General features: G+C 44.0%; 1 protein-coding gene across 1 annotated transcript; it reads left to right on the top strand.

Annotated features, from left to right (window-relative positions):
* Nucleotides 1–636: 636 nt before the first annotated feature.
* s1pr2 (sphingosine-1-phosphate receptor 2) lies at nt 637–16992 on the top strand. The gene is made up of 2 exons (XM_022739740.1): nt 637–1100; nt 13706–16992. Exon 2 carries the CDS (start codon nt 13828–13830, stop codon nt 14941–14943), a length of 1116 nt encoding a protein of 371 aa, XP_022595461.1. The 5' UTR covers nt 637–1100; nt 13706–13827; the 3' UTR covers nt 14944–16992.
* The last annotated feature ends 2333 nt before the right edge of the window (nt 16993–19325 follow it).

A 19325-nucleotide genomic window follows, 5' to 3' on the forward strand; every position in this document is an offset into this window, starting at 1 on the left:
TTCACTGCAGCCAGCACCTGCCCCTCTGTATGTTTATGCGCAGCAGTGGTGACTAACAAGCCCTGACTTACCTTCACCTCATCTTTATGACACCTGTACTCACGCAGACCTGGGGGATACACATGAAGATGACAACAATAACTCATGAGAAACAACAAATATAAAAAATAATGTGATGTGATAATGTGAAACACCAGTGATTATTTGCCATGCTCCTTTAACACTAGCCTATATGAATTCCATTGCATTGTAATAGAGCTACATTCATTTGCAGCCACTGATCCCAAGGGAGAATGAGCCAGGGTGAGTTGAAAAGTGTGGACTCTGGTTCATGCTGGGATTCGTTAGGAAAGAGGAAGTGAGGAGGTGGAACATCTGGACTTCATTTGTGTGCTCCGGAGTGGGGGAAAAGCTCCAGAAATAGGCCTAACAACTATTTTCCATATTAATTGCTGTCCGAATCATATTAATAAGTCCACACACTCCTTTAAGAGCATATGACGTTTTCATACCGCCTGTCTCTCTGTCTCTCTCTCGCTCTCCCTTGCGCGCGCGTGCCTGTGTGTGTGTGTGTGTCTGTGTGTGAGAGTGTGTGTGTGTGTGTGTGTCAGACCGCGTATTGTGTCAGTACGCGTATTGTGCTCCCACTGCTGTGTGCTCCCAGAGAGCAGAGGGACGATCAGACGGACTGGTGGATTAGAGCGACAAAGGGGAAAGTGTGGTCTCTGCTCTCATTCATTTCTCGTCATATACATTTTTGTTTTGTTTTGTTTTTTTTGGGGGGGGGGGTCGCCGCGCGCTCGGGGATCTTCCGTTGTGGCGCACAGACCGGGTATGGATTTACCACTGACTAGACAAGACACGCCGCCGCCGCCGCCGCCGCCGCCGAGCCCTGTACGAAAGTTTTGATTGTCATCGTTGCTTCTCGACCCGGGAGCAGCAGAGGAGGAGAGCGCTGAACTTTTGTCGCCAGCTTTTGTAGAGACTGGTGACCACATGTGAGGACGTTTGGAGACAAATATTTTCTGTCGGAGCGTCTTTTCGCTGCTCTCTACTACTACTGCTGCTGCTACTACTACTACTACTGTATCTCTCATGGGGTGAGTAGCCGTCTTAAAGTGTGGTTGGTGTGACAGTCTGCGCTGCAGCAGCCTAACAAAAGGATCCGATGTGTCTCTCGCGCTGCAGAGTTCAGTCTCAACAGTAAATGGGAGTTGGGTTATTGGGAAAGAGAATCTTTACTGGCATACTATACGAGGTTCCCCCTCCTGACCATCAACATCATCAACGACCAGATAGGCGTGTTGGAAAAGATATGAAAGTTGGGACTGACGCACAAAGTCTCGAAATGTGTCTTTGACTCACTCAACACCTTTTGACAGCAGCAGCGTGGCCAGTACAGGATGAAGCAACACGCCACTGCACTTTTACTAACCACCGAGCAGAGACACCGCTGCTGCACCCACGGAGAGGGTTTGGATGTTCCGTGTGACAGCTGCGTTTGTTATAACAATGCGTGGGTGTGTGTGTTTTAATGAATAATATTGTGCGGTGTTAAATATTAACACGTGGGCTCCACGGCTGTCGATCATACAGGGAGGGTGAATTATAGTCTGTGTAGCTGTTATTGTTGTTGTTGTTGTTGATGTTTGGGGCTGAGGTGAGTAGCGTGTGCTCCAGGCGCGTCCTCGCACACACACACACACACACACACGCACACACGCACACACGCACACACGCACACACACACACACACACACACACACACACACACACACAGGTCCTTGGAGCCGTTGCGCAGCCTGCTGTGCCCGCCCCCCCCCCTTCCCTCTTCGCGCTGTGACCCCTACGATGTTGTTGAGGCTTGTTCATCCGTCACTCTAAAGAAGCCATTGTATTGAAAGGATGTATTAATAAGACAAAAGCCCCCATTATCCCCAATGTACCGGAGTTAAGCTCATGTGGTTGGAGATGTGCTCTCTATAGGAAGGCAGCACAGAGCTTCAGCAACGACTTAACACAGTGTATTGTTGTCAGAGATTTAAAATGAGTGAAAGATAACAATATACATTTGAATACACTGTCACAGTGACATACATTAGTATTACAGGCTGGTGGATTTTAGTTGTGGCTACGTTGGTGTACAATTCCAAGTTGTTTTAAACATTTGCAGACTTGTGTCTGTGCCATCTCTTGGAAACCTAGTAGTTACATTTCCTTATCAGCACTCTAAGGCCATGCTATCTAAACAGCAGATTGATTGTGTCCAGTAGAGTTAACCCTGCAGAGAGGGATGCATAAGTGTCAGCAGCCCAGTCATGAGGCATCCTGTTGCGAGAGAATCCTCAAATCACAGTGAGATAAGATGATAAGGTGGAGGAACTAATGTTTATTGCCCAGATAAAAGCTCCCGTCCATCATCCTCTCTCTCCTGTGGTGGGTCATGCTCAGTCTGCACGGTGTGTTGCTCATTAGCTTGCACCACACCATGACAAGCTACGGCTTGCGAAGGGGAAATGCAAAGGCTTGGTGACATTATCTCGAAGCCCAGTTGAGGTTACCAAGCAGAAGCAAAACTCTCAAACGCACATGGATGCAAGCTTGTTGAATTAAGACTGGTAAACATCTTACTGTGATAACATCAGTAGTGGAGGGTGAAGAGGAAGCACGGGCAGTGGTTTTAAGACTATCGAGTGTCGAAGGCTCTGTCAGCAGGTTCATTGATGCTAGGTTTGTGTTAGAGCAGCTTGGTTTGTTTGGGGCATGCACGGTCCCTCACGCACTCAGGTGCTTCTCCCAGCATGCCTTGAACTGGGCAGGAGACAGGGCATGATACGGCCTGCCAACCGTCCGCGTTTAACACATGTGACCACATGGCTCATTACACCAGAACAACACTCACAACCCCACCAGGCCCGACCACTGCCAGGCTTCTTCACACAAGCATTCACATATTCACGATCCTTGGCTTTGGCGAGTGTAACCTCAGGGTGCTGTGAACAGCGACAGCTTATTGGCCAGACACTCCACAGATCAAGGCACACGCAGCCTTTCACAGACAAGGAGCACACATGGTGTTAGTCTTACCAGTCTATATAGAGGAACTTTATAATCTTTTATGGTAGAGAGCAGGGAGACTGGCTCAGTCCAGCAGCCCATGACATCATGAGTTGAGGATCTGTGTGTTGCTGACCCAGCTCACTGTGCACAGTGGCCCTGTTTTCCTCTACACCATGACTGCTGTAATCGGACCCTTCTCAATGGGGACTGCCCAGGATAGCGTGAGAAATGAAGACAAATAGATGAGTTGAATAAATAAATAGATGTATAAATGCATGGATGGATAAATAAATTAATGGTAATTCAGTGGTGGGAACTGGATTTGCAGGGCTTTTTTTTTTTGATGGAGCAGGTCACTAGGGGGTTGAAGGCGGAGATGGGTGGTGGGTGGGTGGTGTCGATCTCTGAAGGATGCTCAGGTTTCAGCTCAGGCCTGGGAGCGATCTGCTAATAGGAAGCAGCGAGAAGGCTTTTCCTTGGGGAGACTGGCTCCTCTTTTGTTGTGTATACTCACCACTTTATTCAGCCGCACTGGAAGGTGAACAACACAGAGAGATCAGAGGAGCGACCTGCCAGAGGCACCCTGGCCTCTACCTGGTTAATAAATGAAACCAGTCAGAGTTTGCATACATAACTTTCATAACTTCTGGGCTTTTCTCTGGGATATTAATAGTGTTCTGCGGACGGCCATCTGGGTTCTACAGGCTCGGAGTTCGAGCTGGTACTCCCCCTTTTGCCTGAAAAACACTTTCCTTGGGTGTGGCAGCTGGAGCAAAATAAACGCCTTCTGTTCGCAAGCTGCCCGAGCGCAAGTCACAACACACAGCTGACAGCATGTAGCTCTCTGATTCACAGCCAAGAGCTGGGAGTGTCTCAGATCAGAGAAATGAATATGGCGTCCTCTGCTTTTTACCCCATTTGTAAACACATTTGAAAAGAAGATGTCACAAGAGGCTGTGTTTGCTCTTTGCTGGCAGGTAGAGAAATATGCATGCACACTTATTCGTCCTATCTGTCTCTCCTTCTCAAAACAACCTCCCTGAGTTTCAAGAAGATGCTGTCAGTGCTGCTCTGATTATTATATAAACATTTACATAAGCTGATATTTGGTGGAGAAGAAAAAAGTGAGTGACTATTTTAGGAAGATGTTTTACCCAGTGAAAGAATCCATTAGCTTTAAAGTCTCCTGTTACATTCCTGTTCCACTTGAGGGACAAACTATAAGACCCCCCATGACCAGGCGCTAATGCTTGTAGCAGCATGCCAGGATTTCCTGATGCTTTCTATAGGGCGGGGATAAGGCTGTTCTCCTGTCACACTTCAAGCTCCGACCAGCCTTTGCTCCGAAATGCTGTCAGTTGGAAGTAATGCAGAAAATGGTTTTCAGAGCTCTGACTGGCATTTTTCATTATGCAACACTGCTCCACAGACATGAACATTACACATCCTTCAGGGACAAAGACAAGCAGATTGAGTACGGGGTTTCTGGTAACTGCCTCCCTCTAGGTTACACCGTTGTGATTTATGTACTGGATGGGAACAACCTCATACTGTCTGTATTTGCGGCAGCCTTAATCAGTGTGGTCATGTCGTGGTTTCCTGATTCCTGATCATTCTCAGCACTCGCTCTGGAGCGACGTTGGAGCAGGTACACATGAAGATGCTGTGGTTTTGGAGTTGGAGACCTCCACCTCCTCCTCCCCCTCTCCTTCCCTCTTGGAAGCCTTTGTTATCCAGTCAGCTTTATTTGTGCAGCTGGAAAACTCAACAGGATTACTTCAACACCCCACCTCCCCAGATCCAGAAGTAAGCTGGAGACAGTTTTCTTGGATTTTGGATTGCCCCCGTGCAGCCAGTGAGAGCCTGTCGAAGAAATTCATTTAGTTTGGAGCTGAAAGTTGGTCTCTCCTCCCGTAAAGCTCTTTCAGTTTTTCTAATGACTGAAAAACTGTGGCCTGTTTTGTTAGAAAGAGCTATTAAGATTGTTTATCTTGTAAAGGCCTCAGCTTCAGTCTCTCCAGGCTTAAAGACACGATGGAATTAACCTCCAGCCAAACACAAGCCGGGTCATGATAGAGGCCAGACTGCTCCATTGCAACAGACAGATTGAGTGGAAGTGGATGTTGTTTACTTTAAACTAATATGACGACTGTTCCAGCATGTCCATTTCAGATGAGCCTCACTTAGGTCAAAGTCAAGTAGCTGTTGTCTCGTGCTACAGCAATGCTCGCTTTCTGACCTGTTTGATATTTTTGCAGAAGATCCCCTGACAATCCACTCTACCCAAACCTTGCATAAGGTTCGGTAAAACTGAGTTATTTACTATAGGGCCATTTCTTTTTTTTCTTTTTTTTTTAAATGTACTTGTGTAATGTTGCCAGGAAAAAAAACAGACATAGTATCCTTCCAAAACTGTGTAACTTTAAATACCCTCGAGTCTCTTTCCAGGCACACATTCACTGGTCTTTAAATGCAGGTTGTAACTGTAAAATATATTTATATATTTTCAGTGTAAGATACAATGTCCTCATGTCAGAGAGGCTGATTGATGTTGACATTACAAGAGTTTTTCAAGAAATAAATTTGCTCCTCAACGCAAGAAATTCTTAAATTATATTAAATACTGAGGAGAAACTGTGGGCTGTGTGGACACAACAATATTCTCTCTCCAGGCAACCGTGTTTTTCTCCAATAACAGAGCTGTGTTTAATGGATCTGTGTTTGCCAGTGGAGTCTGGGGTTGTTTTGCTATGCTGGACCATGAGGAGAGATGGAGGGCCTCCATCAATTCATCATCTTATCAGTGGGCAATCAGGGCGGCTTTGTGCCCCTGTGTGTTAGCCTGTGTAGATGGTATCATTTTTCCCTCGTGCAGCGCTTTGCTTTGTTGTCAGCACCTTCTCCTTTGCTTTGTCTCTGATTCTGGCATGCTGACTTCCTGACTGTCTACGGGTAACGTTCGGTGCACTGAAAATCACTGCAACATCACCGTCACAGCAACCCTCCACGCTACCTATACAGCCAGCACAATGGATATATGTTGTCATGTCTCATGTTGCCATTGGCACGCCACGCAACAATCATAAACTCTCTCACGGCAAACGCGCAGTTTCCCAACGAGGCAATAGAACATGAGAAGGGGTGGAGTTCAAGGTCTAGCAACAGAGGAGAATAGGAGCAGGGATCCAGGACAAAGGAGGTCTAAAAGGAGGTTCAAAGCCATTCATTAGAGGAGACCTCATTGTAAAGACAAGAACATGGGAAGGTGTGAGAAGGGCCAGAGTGGCTGAAACCTGAATCAAGCACACTCAGCCTTCAGACCTGAGGCTTCTAATGCGGATCGGCCAGAGCTGACTCTTCTTGTGTCACTCCAGCTAGCATGTGCATCAGGAGTCTGCACCAAAGGCGCCATGTGGTTAACATTAACTTACCTTTGTACATGCAAATCAGAAAAATAAACGGCTGAGCATTTTTGTCTGTGGTTTACCGCAGTTCCATGTCAAGCTTGAACTTCACTTTCTCATGTTGAACGAATCTTAGGAAGCTTCGCACATCCTGTAGAAAAGCATGCATGTGTCTTCAACGGTTAATGATAAGGATGGTAATGGTGCTATCTTCTGTTTTCTGTTCTGAGCAAAACTACATGAAACATCACACACACATTTTTATCAGTGACGAGAGGATGTAGGACACATTCGCAGCTCTATGAGGGTGGTTTAGGGTAGTTTCTCAGCGAAGCGTTTCTTGGAGTCAGATCTGATTGCACAGTGTGTGCTGTAATGAAGTCTTTAATAGGGGGCTATAAGAACATGTCTGCTCCAGATGTGTGCTAAATAAATCCTGCTTGATGTGCATTTAAGCACCTCTTTGTGGCCTTGTCTTTTGATCTCTGTGGTGAAGTTTAAAATATATGAGGGGAGGAGGGGTGCGGAGGGTGGGTGGTTGGGGGTGTTATAGTGAGGATGATGTGGCTCTGCAAATCAGGGACCAGCATGAAAGGGAAATATGCAAAGTAGAGTGATATTAAAACATGAATAATTTGGAAGCCAGTTACTAAACTTGACAGGCACGGTACGAGGGTGAAGGTATTACAGTAATTGCCTCTCAGGCGCCACCCTTTGAGCGCCTGAGAGGCTGGTGGGGGGTGGGGGGGGTGGGGGTTGCCGGTCATTGGGTTATGGCTCCTGAGGCTGTATGATGCCCTTCTTTACGCAGCTCTTTGTCTCCAGCTCCAACTCGCTGCCACCCTAAAGAGCCCCAGAGCACGTGAACAGCACATGAACAGCACATGAACAGCTGCCATAAATAAAGCACTGCGATGTTGCAGAGACTAACTCACTGAGGGGAGGAAGAGAAAACAAGACGAGCCACCATGAAACACACAGTAAAGATTTAAAAAAATAATAATAATAAAAACCTTCCAGTTTTGGTCACTGACTGAACTGTGTTGACAGACTGAACCCCTCAGAAGAGGCTGTACCCAAACTGTCAAACTGTTTGACGAGCGAAAGGGTAATCCCTAATTATATGATGAAAGCCGGTGTATTGGGGACACCCCCCACTTCCCTAATATCTAGCAGCTTATACATGGTTTTAATGAAGCATAAATGTGTTAGCATAATAACAGACAAAGAGAGAGGACGGTTTGCTCTTGGAGCTAAAATTAAACCTCAAACACAGGTTGAAATCACAAAAAGGAACAGTTTAATCTGTTGGTAAAAAGGAACTGTTTTGTATTTTACCTTTCATCTAATGCCATGATGTATCATGACAACGATACTATATTTGAATAAATACTTCTGTATTTCTGTATTTTTAGTCACAAAAAAAGGATGTGATTTGTATACATCATATGTGGCATGGTTTGGCGGGCTACATACATTCCTTTGCCAATTGATTTTCTCTGTTAAACTTGTTGTTCCTCAAAATGAGTTCCTCTCCAAGCAAGAAACAGTGAGATACTCCAGGCCCCCTGTTTCGTATCTCTCAGTCTGTTCTGCCTCTCGACTGTGCATGTCACGGCGCGACACTGAAACAGGCTCTCTTCTCTCTCTCGTTTGCATTTCCCCCTGAAAACCTCTTATTTTTCATTTGTCTGGTGATTTCACGAGCCGCTGGTGTTTCAAAAACAACAGCTCCAGCCGACGCGTTGGTCCCAACCCACATGTCTGTCCCTTGAGCACAAGGCTACAATGTGTGAAATCACTGCCAGAAACGAATCAGCCTGTCTGTCTCAGAGCAATTTTAATGCTTTGACTGCGTTTCAGTAAACATCTGTAGATATCTGTGGATATCAGTAGATAAGAAAGAACTAAAGTGGCTGCATGTTTAGCACTTTTAGCTTCACTACTGACTGTTGATTGCTGAATAAAACGTGCAGTGGAATCTAGTCGTGTGAATAGTGACAGGAGGTTGCGTCATGAGGACTTGGAGGTGAATGCATTTTCTCTTTGGGTGACAGAACTATTACTTTGTACCGCAGTATAAAGGTGAGGTTGCTGGTGCTTAGTTTGACCTCAGAAGTGTATGTTTTTCATGTCAGCTGTGGAGTGTAGCAGAGATAAGAGCAATGGCTTAAGATAAGCTTGTGACAGACCATGTAAGACCTGTTGTGCTTTTATTCTCACCTTATAGAACAGACGCTGCTAAGTAAGAGAGTAAACTGGCTTTTCGGTGTCTGTGCAGTGACCAAGGTCATTTGAAGGACCAGGCTTAGTTTGGTCACAGCAGCAACATGAATCCTCCTCATCCCAGTTACAGTGATACTGGAAACATGAAAGCTTTTTTTTTTCGTGGAAACTGAGAGTGGTCAATCAATAGTGTTGCTATGCTCATGTGAAAAGATCTCACACACACACACACACACACACACACACACACACACACACACACACACACACACACACACGCAGAGAGAGAGAGCCCCGGGGCTCAGTGATGGATAGAGCAGCAGGGGGACACTGCAGCCACCTGCCAGCAGACACAGTCCATCCCTGTGTTTTCTGTGGTTACACAGCGGTATTGCATGGAGCTGCTTGATACAAAAAACAAAAAACAAAAAAAACAGGCAACTTTAACGGGCCCATATGTGCATGCATTGGCTTAGAGGGGCACTGAGCTCTCACTTTAAATGCACACACATATAGTGTGCCATGCTGCTGCAGATGAATTGAAACGGAAAAGAGATGCGAATGGCTGTGGGTGTTCTGTAGGCATCTTTCATTTTAGTAATTTCCGGCTGTGGTAGCAGCTCCTGTGGCAGCAGTGGTGAAATTTTGTGGTGGTAATAGCTGTGTTTTCTCCTGTGTGTCTGACATGTCAACACTTGACTGGGGAAACTTTGAGACTACACCGCTGCACTTTGCATATGGAATTTTCCTCCCAGCAGCGTCACAGCATGTCTGCTGTACCTCCCCTCTAACGCAGTGCATCATACCTTTTGGTTTATGCCATTTCAAATACGCAAGAAAAAAAAAAGCCCCTTGGTTAACATGAGATCCTGTTTTCGTGCAAAGACTCTGATGTTTTCCCTTGAAACATGACTTCTGCTGTTCAGCTGAAATCTCAATCGCAGCAGTTGCTCAGGCACGGTCATTATTTCCCTGAAATGCATGTATTTCTCTCTCAAACGAGGACTGATCATTTGGTGGCCAGGTCAGTTAGAAGATGCCGGACGCTGAGAGGAGAAGAGGGGTGTGGAGTCTCGGAGATCAGTTACTCCCTGATGCGAAACTGAACAGGAAAGAACAAATCACAGCAGCAGATGATTTTTGTGTATCCATGATGAATCTCCTTGTGACTGTTAGAGAGATTAAGTCTTTATTACAGAAGAAAAGCCCAGCGTCTTTTAGAGGGAGCAGGAAGCCATTAAATTTCCTTAAAATGGAAAATATACATGATTAATGTTTTTAATATTTTAGTCCCAGACCTTTCTGTTTTAGTGTCATAGGTGATTTTAGAGCTCATTCTGTGAAGAAACACTTGGTCATGCTGTGAAAAAAAAAAGATGCTGAATCTCTTGCTGTGTTGCCATTACAGTGACTTATAAGCAGGGAGTGTGAAGGGCAAATGGAGAAAGATGTGTTACAGGATGTTTCAGACCACAAACAGCTCAACAGAGGTGATTCTACGTAAGCAAACAGCAGACACACTTCACTGTAAAGAAGATAAGCTAAAAACATAGACGACCCAAGCACGAGGCCAGCCACTGCCCTTTATCTAGACCAAAAATATCTGTGCATCATTGTTCGTGTGAGTGAGACCGTGTGCGTGTGTGTGTGTGTACATTAAAAATCTGGGCGTGCATGCTTCGTCAGGGTTTTATTTTAGGAGTTATCTTTTTGCACAGAGAAAGTGCAGCGGATGTACGTAGTGTGTGACAGGTAGCAGGTGGTGTAATGGGCCAGCGTTGCCTTGGTTTCTTGGTGAGCAGACGGTTTGCTAATTAGGGCTTATCAGGTGTTTCTGGGAAAAACACCAGAGGCTTTTGTGCAGCCGTCAGCCCCGTGATGGAAAGGGAAACTTCTGTCTTGTTAGGATTAGGAGGAAACAAGGGTCGTCTTTCAGCAATAAAGCATCAGTCCCTTCTGAATCATATTTTGGATGTCAAGAAAAATCTATTCTATGCTCTAGACTATGTGCAGCTTTTCGCAACTGTCAGTGGTTTACTGAAACACTGTATGCGTGGTTGCAGAAAGCTGTGAAAGTCCTAGTGTAATACACTGTGTCAACATTTAGTTACGTGACAATGCACTACAAGAGCATCTCTGAATCATTTCTCAAATGATGAGAAAGATGTAACATTTTTGGTGACGAAAAGGATCGTTTGAGATCTCTTAAGGGATATCCTGTCTCTTGTTTGGTTTCCTTTGTCTCTTCAACTTGTTTCTGTCTACAGTAATTTCTTTCATTATCTTGTCTAAGCTTCATGGTGAAATCCAGACAGGATATTGTGTTATTTGTCTTTCTGTAGCGTTGCTACACCTTCGCCCACATCACAGCACTTTGACATTTGCTTATGAATCCAGGAGAAATCAGGAAATGAGTGTACTATTTAAAATGATGTGTGTTCTCCAACATCCACATACTTATGTATATGCACAACTCAGTACAGTTTAAATGTAGTGAAGCTCAGACATGTTTAAATCATAAACAACCTGAGAACAAGTTATACATTTTACCTTGGAACTGTTTAATTTGCCGTTACATGTCGTCCCAGATGTCAAACAAAGGGCACGACTTTGACGATGGGTCCGGAGGGAGGGAGGCGTTAGATAGGAGGAAGTCTCCACTCCTGTCGAGCAACCGCCTTGGAAGCACCTGAATGGCGCACGGCAGGTGGAGGGGCAGGGCAGGGCTGCGACGAGACAGTGCTGTAGGCAAACCAGCCTGTCAGGTTTCCCACACACAGTGAAATCCCCTGATGACAGACACCAAGGACTCCGCGTTGTCAGGAGGACCTCGAGCTGTCTGCACAACAGATGGGAAAGAGAACTGTCCTAGGAAAACTGGGCAGAGCTGAGAGAGGGAGAAAAAGCGAGATTGAAACAAAGGAAAAGCAGCAACATTTTTTTTTTTTTTTCCTCCTAGCAGGCTGGAGGCGGTGGAGATACAGAGCTGGTCTATGTCTGCTGACTTTTCCATTAATAAAATCATTATAGGCTGCAATAATTTAACTAATTTAATTGCGCTGTTGCAGCTGGCACATGTGCTGAGCCTCAAGCCTCCTATTTGTGTCTATTAATGGAGCTAAAAGGGATGGGGGAGAGACTGCTGTCCTGATACAGCCACTCTGAATTGTAAATAAATTCCTGCTATGATACAGTTGCAGCAGCCAAATGGAAGTGTGCTGTCCCATTATTGAGGCTGAAGGGCAATGCTCTTCACATTGAAGGAGACTATTGTTCTTTGTTCCTGCTTGAGGAAACGGTGTGCTGGTTATTACTGGCAACCAATAGCAGCTGTGTGCAGAAAATGCCTCTTTGCAGGCAATGCTTTGCCACACCGCTCTGTGTCTGTCACACCTAGTCATGTGAGTGGAGAAAGCTTTCTGTGCACGTGTAGAGTAAGGCTCTGTGGTGCAACACAACACACGGATGAGTTTCGTGCATCTGTCTATGTGCTCATCATCAGTGACGTCTCAGATTCCTGCCTTTGTGTCCAGATGCCGTTCCACATGCATGCTCTCTGTCTGGCTTTGTCTCATTCCCTCTCCATCGTTCAGTCTCTCAGGTTCTGAGTTAAAGCCCAGCAGAACAGAGGAGAGGTTCAGGCCCTAGTTTCCACTAAAGCGTCCCAGTTGAGAGCTGCTGCAGCCATCCTGGCTAGTTGTGAAGACAAGCATCAGTGTTGAATTACCTCTGGAGCTGGCCTGCAGAGGGATCCTGTTACTTTTGACAGGTTTAAGACACCAGCACCACCTCTAATTAGATTTCCAGAGCCTCCAACTTTCCTTTGTTTTCAGCCCTGTAGCTGCATCCACTTTTATTTTGTTTTTGTCTGTGTTGAGGTTTTTCCTCTATGATAATTATTCTATTATATTTTAATTTAATTTCTTTTGGCTCATCATTATAAAACTTTACACCTCATTACGTTGAAGGTTTTCCTCATCGGTTTCACACTAGTAAATTTGTTTATGCATTGTCTTAGTAGCAACATATTCCCACAAAGCGCCATAATTATTATAGTAATTATGGCGCTTTATTCCTCATTATAACACACACAACTGTGCAGAATCTTTAGTTTATTGAATAATTAAAATGGCAATATGTCAAATCAAGCACCCACCTTTTCCTCTCAGGTATCTATTTGATTAGCGTTTCACAACTGGTTGGAAGGGGTGGGTCAGGATGAAGAGGCCTGGCTGATCCACAAGCTATGCTGAAGTTTCAAGAGGTAGCTCACTGGAGTGGAATGGTTCGCTCCCCACAACAATACCGTGTGTTGACAGCCGAGTGCGCGGACAGGGTTGGTGGAATGTCCCCTTCAGACTGCGAGCGCAGCCTTTTGTCTGAGCGCCAGCACCCACAGAGCCTCACAGAGCATTTATTCTTCCACCTGAAGATGAACTCTTCCTGCACAGGTTCACCGTCGGAAAAAAAAAAAAAAAAAGGGGGGGTGGGTGGGAGGGGGAAGATCTTTGAATGTTAATATTCCCCCACAGAGTCATTTTTTATGATAACGTACGACTCCCTTATGAGCCACTGGATTATGACTCTCCATCTGTTTTAGTCTGCAACAAGCTGCAACTGTTGCCTGCAAGGGAGTTCAGTTTGGGATGTACCAAATGGACACAGTGAGTGCAGTGTGTTCACTGTGTGATCAGTCGTTTGTGACATGTGGTTGTCGTTCTTTACCCTCATGTTGAATGTTTATCTGTTAGATCCCAGGTTCTTATTTTAAAGCTCTGACCTGTTGCTGCTCCTTCTTCAAGTGAATTTAAGAAAATGTTTAGTTTCCGCTCTGCAGACTGGACTACAGACAGGTTGTTGCCTAGATACTTTGTTTTGCTTTTGTTGGACTTTGACTCGGGCGAGTGCATTGCTTTTTTTAAAATGTGTGTTTGCATTGTCACAGTTTATTTCATTAGTGCAACAAAATTTCCCCTGTGAGTAATGCAGGCTTCTCTTTCTTTGTGTGTCTGCAGGTGACCCGCACAGGACTCCTGAGACGTGACTGTGGGACAGGCAGTCTCCCTCCCCAGCCCTCTTCCTGTCCTTAAAGGCAATGATTATCTCAGTCGACACTCTGCACGGCTCCACTGTGTGAATGAATCTTTGCCGTAAAGCCGCTGTGCTCTGCCACCCTGTCACCATGAAGAGCAAGTATTCCCAGTACTACAATAACAGTCTGATCCACTCCTACTATGCCTTTGCTAAGAACATGACCACCCAGGAGCTGGAGAAGCTCATTGAGAATAAAAAACACCTCACCACCCTGAACATTGTCATCGTGGTCCTCTGCACCATCATCATCCTGGAGAATCTGCTGGTCCTCATCGCTGTCTGCCGCAACAAGAAGTTCCACTCTGCCATGTTTTTCTTCATCGGCAACCTGGCGTTTTCTGACTTGCTGGCAGGTTCGGCCTACATAGCCAACATTTTTCTATCAGGGTCAAGGACTTTTGAGCTGGTGCCTGTGCAGTGGTTTATCCGGGAGGGCACGGCGTTTATCGCTCTGGCAGCTTCAGTCTTCAGTCTGCTGGCCATAGCTATAGAGCGCTATATTGCTATCACCAAAGTTAAAGTGTACGGCTCCAACAAAACGTGCCGCATGTTCCTCCTGATAGGAGCTTGTTGGGTCACCTCCATCCTGCTCGGAGGACTTCCCATCATCGGCTGGAACTGCATCAACAACCTCCCTGAATGCTCAGCCGTGTTGCCACTCTACTCTAAGATATACATCGTCTTTGTTGTAACCATTTTCAGCATCATACTACTCTCTATTGTCATCCTCTATGTGAGGATCTATTTGATTGTACGCTCCAGCCACCAGGAAGCAACCAACTCACCGGCCTATGCCCTTTTGAAAACAGTCACTATAGTGCTGGGTGTCTTCATCATGTGCTGGCTGCCTGCTTTTATCATCCTCCTCCTAGACTCATCCTGCGGCATACAATTCTGCCATATCCTCTCCAAAGCAGACATCTTTTTTGGCTTTGCCACTCTGAACTCAGCTCTTAACCCAGTGATCTACATGCTGCGCAGCAAGGACATGAGAAAGGAGTTCATGCGTGTGCTGTGCTGCTGGGGGGTGCTGCAAAGCGGGCGGCCCGCTGACCGTTGTCTGGTCCTTCTAAAGAGCTCCAGCTCCATGGAGCACTGCACGAACAAACTCGAACACCAGACCACACCCATCATGCAAGATTGTACCACCTGTGTCTAATGTGGTGCAAAACACATCAGAGTGCTTGTGAGTGAGTGTGTGTGTGTGTGTGTGTGTGTGTGTGTGTGTGTGTGTGTGTGTGTGTGTGTGCGTGCGTGCGTGCGTGTGTGTGAGTGTGTGTGTGTGTGTGAGTGTGAGTGTATATGAGATCAAGTATGAGAGGCTGTGATGAGACAGAGAGAAGCAAGCACACACCCTGGACTGAGATGCCTGGCGAGGCTGGGACACAGCTGTCTGCAGAGACATATTCTACGATGCAGACTTCTTTGTATTACAATCAAATTTGTGTGAAGAATCAAAATCAGCATTCAATCAATTCGCCCAAGCAGTGGGTGTAAGTCACAATGTTTCAAGAGGGAACCAATTTAAAGGGTGAGAACTTTCAGAAATGTGAAAATAGCTTTTTTTATGGGTACTCCCATCACTTAATATGGAGTTGCAAACCATTTTAATGTATAAATGTATACGCTTGTCATCTTGATTTTGTTTTTCTTTCTAAACATGTAAAACCCTATTAAAAGCCAAAAAATGGAAACATAGCATGCATAATATCATAGTTATGGTGAGTTGTTTTGGGCCTTTCAAGAACTGTGTCAATGCAAAGCTTGCAGAGTTGCACTTTGTAGATTACTTCAGTGATTGTTGTCCTTTGTAAGGTTGAACCACATTACTCTCCTTCACTGATATATGTATACATCAGGCCTACAGATTCATCGCTCGTTCCTTACTGAACCGAAGGCAGTGATCAGCTTCACTCCACACTGCACTCCACAGAAGCCATACTACCACGAGTTCTCCCTCAACAAAACCAGGGCTATATATTCCCTATATAACCTTGCTTAAACCATCTGATAAACTACAACAAATTTGCATAATCTGCTTACATTTACTGCATGAAATTCTAACTCGTTTGTAAGCACTAATGTGTATGATATATTCCAGCTCCAGCTTCCATCACTAACACCCCTTCCCTCATTCGCCGTCATAATCTGTCCCTCTTGCTTTTACTGTTGTCTTTTGTATCTTAACAGTTTCTGTGGAGGAAGGCCTAATCAGAAAGCACATTTCCTGAAGTGAGTTGGCACTGATGAATTTTACTCATTGACAGCTGTCCAGCAGCTTTGACTAATGGGACCAATGTCCTGACAGTGTTGTAGCAACATAGCAGCAATGTGCTGTCTCTGTTTGTGCCTTCCTCTTGGGGAATTAGGCTGAATGTATGTATGAAGTGTTTGGGGCAGGCGCTCCATTGTTGACAGTATTATTGATCATTATTTTGAATTACCAAGTCACTGACGATCGGAGAGTGGGATACACAGGGTAGGTCACCCTCACTGTGAAGTCTTAAATAGCACCATGAACAAGAACTTGTTGTGAACATCCTGGTTTAATTTGCGAGCCATAATGCCATATGCAATTTAAGATATAATCTCATTTTTCAAAGACCCCACGCCTCCCCTACAAAATAAGAGAAATTCTTTTTTTCAAATGCACAGGGGGAATCTGCCTCCCAGGGAGGTTAGCTTCATCCTCATTCTATGACATCCTACGACACGCAACTTCCTTCAGCCATAGGAAGTCCTGTTTTTCATTGTCCGGTTCCTGTTGTTCAAACTTACACTAATGTTCATCCTGTAGACACACATTTAAGAATTCTTCTCTCCCTCTGTGTTTTTTCTTGACCTTTACATTTAGATGGCCAAGTAGAAATGGTGAAAAGCACTTTGGCAGCTTCAGTGATGTTTGCTTTCCCCCAGTTTGTTTCAGATGGAGAGGTGTTTAAATCTATGTACCTATCACTTTGTCGTGTTGCCTGATTCTATGATTTTTTTATGATAAATATATGAAAAACTATGTATGTTTGTAAGTATGTATGTATGTATCTTTGTACAGTATGTATGATTTGTGTTGTATGAAATGTCTCGTGTGCAATAGCCTTGTGTGTCCAGTAGCACGCTGCCTGTGTTAAACCGGTACAATCTGAAACACTAATGTAGGTACATAAACATTTTGTAATTGCATTCCCTTTTTATAAAATAAATGAAATAATGAAAGAATCCATTTTGTGGGCTTGAGTTTGATTCTGATTTAATTGCAGCTGTGGCTTGTCTGCAGGTCCTGAGATGTCGCCCTATTGTGCCTACAAGAAGCACTCAAACTGCAGCATTTAATCCAAACATGCTCTGACAAGGTCAGAAAAACACTAGCCTCATCATGAAAGTACAAAATTGTACATGCAGATGCTGCTCAGCCATTAATCATTGCTCTCTTACCTAATAAAATTGTTCAATAGCTTAAAGGCTAAAGCAAGACCGGGCTATGATGGGAAGCTGAGCAGAGGGTAGGGAGGGTGAAAATGGGGTTTGGTGAAAAAGAATGTCTGTTTGTAAGATAGTTTGTCTGAGAGAAGCATAAAGAATGGCCCTGGGAGAGGTTTTCGGGTGAGGGGGAGACTTGGGGTGAGGGGAGAGGGGAGAGGCTGACTTATAGCGTCCTTGAGAGTTGGGCCTGTTTCCTGTCAGACATCCAGGATTCCTGGGTGGGAACATTGGCTGAATCAGCCCCAGGAGGCTGTGCTGCTGGGAAGTCTGCCAAGTCTTTCCAGTGCCCTGCAGGATATGACATCAGATTCAGAAACCTGAAGGTGAAGTTGTATACACAATAATATTTAAGTCAGCACAAGACCGATGTGTGTTTATCCCTGTCACATAGGACAGTCTGTAATACTTCATAAATAAAAAACTACTACACACGGCCAAAAAAAAAAGAACACACTTTATCATCACCAATAAATTATGTAAATATACTACATGCACACACACCCCTCTTAAACTGCCGTGGAATGGAAAACTGATCACTGTTCAATTAAATAAAAGGTAAAAAAGAAAAAAGAAAAAAAGAAAAAAAATTAAAAAGGTATTATTATTACTCATGAGGAAACTTACAGTAAATGTGGCCAGGCTGGTACATGTACAATATGACAGGGAGATGATTTGCCAACTTGAAAAAGCCTTTGCCTGTTTTCAGACTATCAATGCCACCTTGTGGTAAAATAGGCATATAGCAGCCATTTAGCCATTGAGATGTTTTCTCCATATACTTTTTTTTTTTACTTTAACTACATAGAAGTTTATATAGTATTATTATATCTGACTTCATTATGTTATTAATACTGAAGCATTAGTGTGTAAACAGCATGGTTACTGTTGTAGTTTCTGTAAGTGGAGCTACTTTGAAAAACTTAATACACAGTTTTATTTACAGGGACACCAGATAAATCCAGCCAAAAAAGTTGGAAACCATTGGTTTAATGTTTAACAATGTTTTGTGTTTTGAAATAGTTGTATTATCCATTATGTAAAATCTTCATTACAAAAGTAACTAGTAACTAAAGCTGTGAAATAAATATGCTGTAGTAGAAAGTACAATATTTCCCTCTGAAATGTAGTTGAGTGGAAGTTAAAAAGGAAATACTCAAGTAAAGTACAAATATCCCAAAAAGTACAGTACTTAAGTAAATGTACTTAGTGTTTTCACCACTGATCTATATTAGGGCTTTAACTAAATGATTATTTTCATTATCCATTGACTAAGTGCAAAAGTGTGTGCACCTGCATTTATTTACTTCCTCTATTTCTATATTTTCTATGAGTTATACTTGTTTACAAACAGGGAGAATGTCCAAATCCACAATGTAAAATGTTATCTTTATTGTTTTTTTAGTTACATGGATTATGCAGTAGAACGTGTTTATTTATTTATGTATCAATTTACGTATTCATTAATTCCTTCATGTTTTCATCTATCATTCATTCATTTTTGCTTTAAGGGGATACATGTGTTGGTCGGTTGTGAAATATTTTCCTGAATTTGACCAGCAGAGGTCTCCATCGAGCTTTGATTTGAAAAGCTTCAAGTGATGAGCCATTTTTCAATACAATTGTGTTGAAAGCTTCACTGATTCATAAAGCTTCACTTCGCCATCACTACAATAACACAACAACTCTTGTTGTACTGTTATTCAATGCAAGCGCATCTATTTAATGATGCCATTCAAAAGTACAGATAAATATCATCTCAAATGTGGAAATGTATTGTTAATATTGCACATTAGTAAACAACATTCAGATCGCTTCCGCTTGGTCAGTTGTCTACAACATCTGGTTTACAGCAGGGGTGGGTCAAGTTAATTGTTCATTTCAGGAAAATTATACTTAAAAAACATAACTACGTGACAATCCCGGTCCAGTCTTATAAATGACATGATATAGTAAATTTATTTCGTATGACAAATCATCCATTCAGCAGAGACATCACGTCCCACTGTGAAAGCGTTTCACCCATAGAAAACTGCAGTGGTACAGTCCACAACACCCGGGTTT

This window comes from Seriola dumerili, unplaced genomic scaffold (genome assembly GCF_002260705.1).
Source record: "Seriola dumerili isolate Sdu_G_001 unplaced genomic scaffold, Sdu_1.0 BDQW01000044.1, whole genome shotgun sequence".
Lineage (NCBI taxonomy): Eukaryota > Metazoa > Chordata > Actinopteri > Carangiformes > Carangidae > Seriola > Seriola dumerili.

Bases quoted from the DNA above. Each gene is read 5' to 3' on its own strand.
- s1pr2 (XM_022739740.1), top strand. From the start codon at position 13,828: ATGAATCTTTGCCGTAAAGCCGCTGTGCTCTGCCACCCTGTCACCATG.